This window comes from Parasteatoda tepidariorum, chromosome 4 (assembly GCF_043381705.1).
Source record: "Parasteatoda tepidariorum isolate YZ-2023 chromosome 4, CAS_Ptep_4.0, whole genome shotgun sequence".
NCBI lineage: Eukaryota > Metazoa > Arthropoda > Arachnida > Araneae > Theridiidae > Parasteatoda > Parasteatoda tepidariorum.
This window is the reverse complement of record NC_092207.1, coordinates 78,554,349-78,565,213: the sequence shown is the minus strand read 5'-3', so window position 1 is coordinate 78,565,213 and position 10,865 is coordinate 78,554,349. Positions and strand designations below refer to the sequence as shown.

The 10,865-nt window shown below is 31.0% G+C and overlaps 1 protein-coding gene across 1 annotated transcript in view; it reads left to right on the top strand.

Moving 5' to 3' along the window:
• LOC107450269 (protein O-mannosyl-transferase Tmtc3) overlaps nt 1-9,707 on the top strand; it is a 246,239-nt gene extending 236,532 nt beyond the window's left edge. The window contains exons 20-22 of the mRNA XM_071180106.1: nt 912-1,013; nt 5,607-5,690; nt 8,453-9,707. Coding sequence (XP_071036207.1) covers nt 912-1,013; nt 5,607-5,690; nt 8,453-8,689 — 423 coding nt within the window. The 3' untranslated portion in view covers nt 8,690-9,707. The remainder of the gene's footprint in view (nt 1-911; nt 1,014-5,606; nt 5,691-8,452) is intronic.
• The last annotated feature ends 1,158 nt before the right edge of the window (nt 9,708-10,865 follow it).

The following is a 10,865-nucleotide window of genomic DNA, read 5'->3' as shown; positions in this document are numbered from 1 at the left end:
ATACAAACACTAAAACGTTTTTTAGACGTTTAGGTAGCTCCCAGTAGAAAAATATCAATTCAACAGCGGCCTTTTAAAGCATTCTCACTTCAATTAATTAATTAATTCCTAATTGAGTTTAAATTAAATATTGTCATGTTTTTAGTGCATGAATCTGAATTGAACAACCTGATAATGCTCACTCTGGCTCTCGTGCTCTTGCGCACCGAATCCAATCAATTAAAAATGAAAACTGTTGCCAGCGCGAGAAAAGAAATATCATCGGTTTTATTGATACATACATACATACGTACGTATTAGCGTTTTATATAATATAGATAGATAGATTTATCACATTATTACCAATTTTTTTACACATATGAATACAGGACGCTATTTTAAATAGCTTTGAAACTTCATTTTCTTAATAAAATCAGTAAAATATAAATATCTAATAGTAGAAAATTATCATTTATTTTCATTCGGCATTTAAATTAGAATCAGTTTAAAGCAGTATAACAATTTCGGAAAATTACGAAACAAATTCCCCTTTCAAAAATTCGTAAAATAATTCAAGACACAAATTTATCATTAAAGCAACTATTCCTTCCAACCTCATATTTTATGCATTCTTTCATCTCAGTTCACTTCAAAAATTTCTTACATACTTCTCTTCAATAAGCGGTGAAAACAAGAGCTTAGTACTCCCGGAAAAATTCCGTCGAGGGCAACTTTAATTCTCTCTAAATAAATGACAATTTCAAATCACCCCTATTCCTTGTTGCATTAATAAGCAATTTACAAAAGGAAAACTTCCTGCTCGACAGAACAAAATTCCTCATTCTTAGTTTAAGTGATGCTTGTTATCCAGATCGTTTCTCTTGTGGTACTATCACAGAAGACTGTAGTACTTCTTATTTTCTTTTTAACAGAAGAAGCCAGACTCCCGCGAGGCCCTGTTCAACCTGGCTCTGTTACTGTCAGAACAGCACAGGCAGACGGAAGCCTTGTCTTTTCTGAAGAAACTTCTCGGGGTGAGTAATTGCTTCGTAAAAGATCGATTTCTCTTGTGTTCTTGTTCCTTTTTATTGCAGCTAACCCCTCCAACCCCCGGAAACACACTAGCTGCTGACATTTGTATCGCTTCCTTTTCAACAGTTCTCAAAATGTTAAGATTTTCCTCTTTTCTGGCTTGAAACGTTCGAACCACTGTTGACGACTTAGAAAGATTCTTTTGTAGTGAACTTCGAATGAATATGGACTAATGACTTTGATGAGGGATGGTAATTAAAGTTTGATACATGTACGTTGGGAAATGAATGATGGAACATACTTTCTTCGCTCTAATTAAATATTTATATTAATTTTCTTTTCTAGAAATGATGAAACACATTCGGTTTAGATAATTGAAATGGCTAAAGATTCTTTGGTTCTTTTCAAGCGATAACTTTTGCTAGAGTTACATGAAGTGCTATAGTTATATATGTATTGAATAATTAATAGTAAATACATATCAATGCTATAGTTAATTATGAAAGTATTATAGTTCCATTAAAAGTGGTATAGTTAAATATGTATTGTAAAAATATTTTGTTATTGTTAAATGAAGTATAACGTTATTAAATAATAGAGGACTTCACTTACTCGCTTCTCTCACAAAACCCGAAGCCTGTTTTCTTTAATTTTTTTTCTTGTTGATAAGCTGAGTGTTACATCAGAACTAAAAGTTATTCGACTAAAACATTTTTGTTTTCAGTAAACACATGTATGGTTTCAGATGTTCTGCTTCTGATTCTCGTAGGAATAATTTTAAACAATTTCTGGATAATTTCTTCTTTAAATAATTTCTGGAAATTTTTATTTACTTTTTGATTAATCCAAATCGATTAATTCATCTGTGCCATATTTATCTATAGTGCAAAAGGTTTATAAATTGCTTTATTAATAATGCTTCAGAAATTTAAATGGTTATTTTGAATATGTTTATTTTTAATTTTATTTATTTATTTATTTTGAGTTGTTTCGAATTCACACGTTTATTGATCACTGTTTTAAGTAAAATTAATGATAAAAGTAAAAATATAACTCAATAAAAAGTAAATGCGACCTATTATCGGTATAATAATTGTAAAACGACAACAAACTTTTTTTATTGTAACGTATTGCATGATAACGTAATTTTATGAGATGGTTGCATGTATTTTATGCTGCAGTGAGTTAATTTTGTAATTAAAACATTTTTATTTCCCGTTAATACAGTAATTTATTTCAAATAGTCTGCTTCAATAATTCTTTAAATATATTGATTTCGACATTTTGGTGAAAGCACTTTATGAGTAATATGTTTTCTGAACTTTCTGTTGCCTGCTTCTGGAAAATGTAACACCCAAATTCCTTGAAGAAAAACATTTTAATAAACATTTAATGCAATTGGAAATCACTTTATAAGTGATAGAGATGCATTGCATCTGAAGTAATAGTCAAATTTTTTAAATTCTAAGCGATACTTTTAAGCAGATTTGTTTTTTGGGGGGAGAATTTCCAATTTAGTTTCATTAGATTTGAAATTCATTAATTGTTCACCTATTATAAAAGTTGAAAAGTCAGTTGAAAAAAAATAATGTTATTAAAATAACACTTAGATGCATTTTCGTGATATTTTTTAATAACTTGTCGGTGAACAGCCGACCCAATTTTTGGGTTCACGACTTCTAATGTTCAACTTTGTAGCTTTGTAATTTCGAACCCAATCCAAGAGACAAGGGAACTCCTGGAGCAAGTATTGGGAGAAATTTGCCTTCGAGGAATACTTTTTGATGGAACTAACCCGCATTTGCGTTACTGGGAGAAGAAGACCACGAGAACCCTTCACGGTTAGCCTGACTGCAAGGGAACTCTAACCAACGATCCGTCTACCATTGATTATATTTCACGTCAGCACTGTGGTCGGTGCAAGGCGGATGCGGATTCGGGCAGACCTGCCATAGCCGGGATTCGAACCCGTCTCACTTCATTGGAAGCCGAATGCTCCATTCCCTGAGCTATCGCGGCTCTATTTTCATGATTTAAACGAGCCCTTTCTGTTTCAATCAGCTATACATGTTATGTTACATTTACCATGAATTGACTTAAATGTTTTTCTGGTAATCATTTATAGCCTATCTTTACTGTATTTGTTATACTCCTACAGCATAACATCCAACTTTCTTTAAGAAAAAAAAGCGATCCAAATACTTTAATATTACATGCATTTAAAGTTGTGAACTATTCCCTAAATATTAGAAAGATTTAGGCACAAAAAATAATAATCACAGAACATCAAGCATAACATGGAACCAGTGTCAAAAACCTCCCCCCTTAAAATGAAAGTAAATTAATGTTTAAATAATGTTTCGTGCATGTGCTACTAAACCTTGCTTTCGTGTTCGAAAATTTCGTATTTCAAACTACTGCAATAGTTCATACATTCGAAAATTGTCTTGTACGTATGACATATCCTTATCTCCTTGCGTGACAAGACAAGATTTAGTGTATTCACTAAATATACAATCTGCAGATTAGATGATACAGATAAGCATACCATTAGTCACTATAACATGAAGTTGACTACATAAACAAATGAACGCCTACTTCGAATCGAATAATTTTTGATGTTTAAAAGCTTCTATTTTCCGAAAACATTGTTTATAAAGTTTCGAAATGCATATTTAATTTTTTTCTACTAATGTTAAACCTTAATGTGATATATTCTAGTTTCTAGTACAACGATCGTGGAAATTGTAAAAGGCTTTGTAAATGCAATTATTTTCTATAGTTAATAAAACTGATTAATATTTGTGACATAGTTTCCATTTTTTTAGTCAATGCTTTTATAAGTGGGCAAAGATTTAAAAGTTTAGTAAAAACTCATAATGCTTCTGACATTTCAAATTCAAATTGTATGATTTCAGCAATTTCATCTGATTTAAAAGGAAAACAAAAAAGAAACATCAAATCGAATTCCATTTTTCCGAAAATCTTTTATTTGCATTTATTTCTTTTATTCTCTATATATTCTCTTCTTAACGCTTTGGAGACTATTTAAAATGTTTTAAAAACATAAACTTTTCCTCTACTTTCCGATTTATTTTTCGAAAAATAAAATAGTACAAAGGCTTAACATAAATTCACCCTTTTTTTTTCAATTTAAACACATGAGATTTAATAATAATAATATTATGATAATTATGTATTTTTTATCTCCTAATAAAAAGATTATTGGATAAATGACAATAAAATTTCTTGAAAATGGAACCTCTAATGAGCTTTATCTTATGTTTCAAACGAAACAAGAATATTTATCAATCACAAGCATTAAATTCAGTTCAAACTATATAGTCGAATATGATTTTAACATCATTTTAATCTAAACAATGTTGGTGTAAGTTGATTTATATTACAATAATCCAGTTTGTATTGAAAAACTCATAAAGTGGGATGATAAACGGAACATAGAGTTTAAATGCGGGCATTGAAATTAATTTTGCTTTGCGTGCATGTAAGATTACACGATAATGATTATGATTTACTGTGATTTTTACTGATGTATACTCTGCTGTAAAGTTTCTGCCAATTACAACGAAGAGCCATTACATTATGATCACCCTGCTAATAACATGTAGGACCATCTTTAGCCCTCAAAACAGCTAGCACCCGCCGTGTCATTGATTCCACAAGGTGCTGATAGGTAGTCTGAAGTATCTGGTACCAAGCGCTCACCAACTGGTCCTGCATTTCCCTCAAATTGCGAGGGGGTAGCGTGGCAGCAGGAATTTGGTTTTCCAAGTTGGACCACAAATACTCTATTGGATTAAGGTCAGGTGAATTTGGGGCCAAGACATGACTTGAAAGTCACTGGAATGTTCCTCGAACCAATCCATGATTATTCGACCCTTACGACATGGTGCATTTTCCTGTTGGTAAACACCATCCCCTGCAGGAAAAACTGGTGCCATGAATGGGTGAACCTGGTCTGCAACTATGTTCAAGTAGCATACAGAAGTCAGGGATTGTCCTATGAGGATTATGGGTCCTAACGTGCCCCATGAAAACATTGTTCCTGGGCGAGAAACCGTGAAAACCTGGGCGAGCCCATTGTTATAGATGTAGGGTGGTCATAATGGAATGGTTCTTCGGTGTATATAGAGTATTGAATCTTGAATCGATAGAAGATCGCTGAGATCATTACTATTTTTTATAGTACACATACTATAACTATTTTACTGTAACTATAATACACATTCATGTATTCATATTTTCTGTAATTGCTTAAAAATACATTAAAACAATTGTTTGTTTACAAACATGTTGTTAATTTAAAACGTTCCTACAAATAACGTGAAAAGTTAAAGGGCGAAAATTTGAACAAATAATTCTAACATATAGTCATAAAATAAGAAACTAAAAAGATATTTCTTTAGTCACAAACTAAGTTACAAAGTCATATATATAAGATCAAAGTGCACTTAATAAAAGAAATGCATTGAACCATTATTTTCTCATAAATGTATCTTTGTATCATTAAGCAATTTTACTTAAGAAACTATCTACAAGAATTTTCATTTTCTCCTTTATTCTTATTTCCACAGCATCACCCAGGTCACATCAATGGCCTCATCCTATTGGCCGATATCAATGTCAATCACCTGAAGGACCTGGATGTCGCCGAAGAGGTAATTTTCCTTTCCTGATTCTTCTTCTTTTTCTCGCTACTCGGATGGATGGTTCGCTTTCTTTTGGTCATGTCTCGGTGTTCCGCTCCGTTAGAAATGTCTCCAAGAACGACAAATGGTTGGAAGGTTTTCTATAACATCGCCAAGGAAAGAGAAGTAATAGTTCCTCCTTATTTGGAACGCTAGTGGACTTCAAAGGATTGAATAGTACGTTCGAGGGGCATAGACAACGGGAAAGGAAAGTAATATCGAAACAGATTATTTTTCTTGCAATTCGGTCTCGGAAAAATCCATCCCACTACCTTGCTTTGGAACAAGAAAGCTAAAAACTTTCTAACAATGTCTTGCGTTGGGGTTACATGAGATGGGAAATATGAATTGCGTTTGTATAGGATGCTATGTACGAAAAAGATACATATGTTTTTTTGAGAATGATACTCTTCTGATTTTTACATGTTATTGAAAACTTACTCTAGTTTATTACTTGTATGATATAAAACAAGTATCGAAAAGTCAAAATGCCAGAGATGAATTTTAAAGTTTCAAGTTTTAGTTTAAGATTTTATTATAAAGTATTTCATTTTATTATAAAGTATTCCATTCCATTAAAGTATTAGTAAATGTCTATTTTTAATGAGATTTTATAAAATGATGTAACTTTAGCTAAAGGATTTCACTTCTTTATTTATTTTAGAAATCAAAAAAAGAACTGTTAATGAATTTGGAAAATTTTTATAACAAAGAATCATGTTAATATATTTGTAGTAAAGTTGGAATGAGTTATTTTTAGCACACAGATCTGACATACTATGAACAACTGCACCAAACAAGAAAATAAATACATAAAAAAATATTTTTCAATATAAAGAGGTTCATTAAGTTTTTTTATTAACTACGTATTACTCTTATTTATAGAGTTGAGTGAATACTAAATTGGTTTCTGAAAAGGTCAATATCAAATTTGTCATGCAAATATAGGATTAAAGTATTTCTTATAATTTAAAAACTGAATTATTACATTTTATTTCATTTTCTTTTCACTAAAATATCACTAATAATATTTTTAGTAACATTGGTATGCGAGAGGAAATTGAACTACTCTGAGAATTGCATTTTGCATTTGCGTAAAATTCGAACATCGTTGCTGCATTTTTTGATTTTATAAATTATCATTTTTAATTCTAACCGTCAACACATTTTATATTTTAAATCCAAGAATGGTAGAAAAACATATAGGCAAGAAGGAATAAATTGTAACGATTCATAGCCAATGTATGGATTCATTGATTTTCCTTAACGAAAAATATCCTAACATTTTCATGATCTGGCATTTTTAATTTTGAACAGTAAGGGTGTGCGCAGTGTGTTTCTATGTTCGCCTCAATGGCGCCTTTCATTTGTAGATTCTATATCTGCCTTCAAAATTTATATTTTCGCGAAATAACATATATTTCCTAATTATGGAGTAATTATACTGGCTAGTGATGGTTACTAGCCAGTATGAGCTTTCATCATTTCATAATATTTTTATCATTTACTGTCATCTTCAATTATGTTTGTCTTCTTCATCTTTCTTTTTCTACTAATTGGATTTTTCTTCAAGCTTTAATAAAGGCAATCCTCTTCAGAAATATGGGTTTACCTAATTTCTTAAAAACTGAAATAATCATTCCTCGTGCACCAACAGTGCATAATATGTTTTTATTTCATTTTTTAAGAGTTTTAATGTTTTATATTTGGCATTTGAAGCATGTTTGGCCTTTTAAAATGAAACATTATTTATCATACTGGTACATTTCAGTATTTCATAAGTGCAGTTTATTTAAACTGAATTTTTAAAGTATTTTTTTTATTACTGTCACTTTCAAATAATTGTTATAACAATAAATCAACCTACATAAAAAGAGATTCCATTTTTAAGAATAAAAATGCCGATATAATTTCCGAAATATACGTTGAAACAACTCACGTGCTTAAAAATGCATTTAGAGGACTAAATACTGTAGCAATATGTTTAATTTGATGGTTGGCTATAAAATGTGTGTTTTACATCAAAACCTTATGAGTTTGTCATGGATGACTAAGAGATGCCTTTTTCAGTCGTTTCTTTCCCATCACCTAGCAATCTCTTACATGAAACAACACAAATTCGATCAGACAAATATGATCTTATTTGCGTGATATTCAAACAGCTTGCTTATTTATTAAATAGTGAAAAAAATTCCAATGACTCTAAAGATTTTAGCTGATTATTAAGTTCAAAAATTATGCTGAAATATAGAACCGTGTTTGATTCGGTCATCAAAACTCTCAAGAAACTAGATATTATGTATCAGGGCTAGGAGCTTTGTTTCAATAAAAATTTTCGTCATTACGAACAATAGCTTCTGACATCATTTGCAGAAAAATTGAAAGCAGAAGTATTAAAAATTTGCATTAGGTGGTTTTATATATACCGGCTGAAAAGTAAGTTAACTTTAGTCAGGTTCTCACAGAATATATTTTTTTCATAAAAACCTTTAATATTTTGAAAGTAATACCTACTATTTATTTACTTCCTGATCATTCAACATGGTATTAGTCATTAATATATTTATATTGAATATCAACTGGTCATGTCAACTTTTGAACTTATGAAAAAATAATAGCTTCTGTCTATTCTACACTTATATTGCGTTAAATACATATTTAAATAGTTATATAGTTATAATACCAATAATTGCTATATGCGTCTACATAATTTCTTATTATTTCTTTTGCAGTGTTACAGCAAAGTACTAAAAATTGACCCTGTCAATCAAAAGGCACTCCACAACCTGTGTGTCTTACATTTCGAGCGTCAGGAGTTCGCCATGGCTGAGCGGTGCCTTTCTCACACACTGTCCCTGCATCCGACAGTCCCCTACATCCGACAGCACTTACAGGTCGTCAGGAACATACTGCAGCAAGGTCCGGACAGTGTCTTCGGACAAATGGCTGCATCCTACCCAGTCAGCTGACCAACAACCTACAGTCTGTTTCATCGTGAGCTTTCCATGCGTGAAGTAACTGCCTGCCTTCCACGGAACAATACGGCACGTGACAGCTGAGATTTGTTCTTCCGTCCTGCAAAGACGAATAAACATAGTCAAACCTTTGGACGCAATTCTGTGAGGGAACGCTGATATTTTATACTTGACTTGAGGAAGTGTTTCTACAATCTGTTGAAAATTCTACCAGAGATACATTTGGAGAGGATACCGTATTTCTTCTGCTTCATATTGCCTTGGATTTAACACGAGTGATTAAATTTCAAAGTGGCCAGGTCACGCCGTTTGTCATGACATCGCTACTTGTGGGAAAGAAGATGATATGAATTTTGGCTTTAAATAAATTATCTTTTTTTTTCTTTATTTATATTTAATAATTGATATTTCATTCGATCCCAAGATATATAACTACATTATTTTCAAGCGTGATTTTTAGTCTAATATTTCGAAATATTTAATTTAAATAAATGAAAGAGCTATTTAATAGAAAACAATAACTCAATTTACTGATTTTTAAAAAGGCACTGATGGCAGGAAAAATTATAACAGTGCTATTAAGATAAAGTTTTTATAATACCTGATAAGTAATGAATATAAATACTGCCACTGTAGACAGTATTTTGTTTGATTCTATTATAAATGTTATAATGTATATGGCCAAATGATAATTTCTTTTAATTAATAAATTTGCTCGAAATAAAAATACTTTTTGCTATTCACCCAATTTTGTGATAAATTTTTTTCAGAATCAAATTCATGAAAATAAAATTTAATACTGATATTACGTAAGCACTTATACGAATCAAGTAAATCTAGAGCTCACGTGAAACTGAAATATATAGCTAAAATAAAATAAACGTCAGCCGATACATAACATCTTCCTTCCCACGCGTAATGATGTCATTTTCGATAAATAGCATGATCCGGCCACTTTGAAATTTAATCACTTGTGATTTAGCATCCTATTTACACAAGAACTGAAAAAAAAGCCGTCTGAAAGCAGTCTTCTGACGTCACAAACTTGAAAATTTACACCATTTCTGATGTTAAAAAACTCCACTTTGCAAGAATTAGTGAAATATAATCACGTGATGCAAAACACCATTCATAACTCGCTTGATTACTGACCTGACTCGAAGTTTTTTCGCTCGGCAAAACTTGTCTGAAAGCAGGCTAGGAGAATCGGAAGTGAAATCAGGTTTTCATTCGTCTTGTGACGTCATGAGCCTGGTGTCAGGCATCGTGTAAATGAGGTGCAAGGTGGTTTTGTACTTTCGTACAGTGATGAGAAAAGAGTTTTATTGGATACCCACGTTTTGAATTATCATCACGTTATGATTTTCCAAATGTGCACTACTTGTTTGTGTTGTTATTTCAGATGTATAAATCACTCTACTTATTACGAATTGTGAAATTTGAGCTTTTGATATTTGAAATTATTTAGATTTATTGATACAAATAAAGAGAGGAAGTGAGGTAAACATAAAGCTAATTATTATACTCCAAATAATTTTACAAGAGATCATAATTATGCAAAGATTTTTATCAGTTATTTATAACACTATTGAAATTACCATTCTTATTTTTTTAAATAGAAAACCAATATTAAAGTTGTGTAAAATAATCAAAATGAACTTTCTTTTATTATAAACGCAATGAATAGGATAAAATTTTTAAACTATCTTTGAAAATAATACGCGATGAAAATAAAAACTATCTAACCAACTTTGACTCGGTATTAAAACTCTTATAAAAATGAGAAAACTACGATTTCCTGTTTTCGCATGCTCATTCAAAACAACATAACAAATTTTGTTACATCAGTGAAAACTAACAACGCATTAAATAATGAAAAGAATCATAAGCAAATTGTTTCGAAAGCTTGAATACCGAAAAATGATTAACGCTAAATATTAAGAAAATACATGAATAAACATATGGAAACATGTAAGAAATGCATGTAAATAAACTTTCTCATAATGCTGTAATGTGTACAAATTAAAAATTAATAAAACTTAGTTTTATTCCCTTTTTTGTTTAATGCGTCTCAAAGTTGGTTAGTTAATTATCATTCATCCATCATAAAATGTATTACTTCATAACAAGCTTAACACTTCTAGATTCTGGATTTTAAAAATAAAATCGA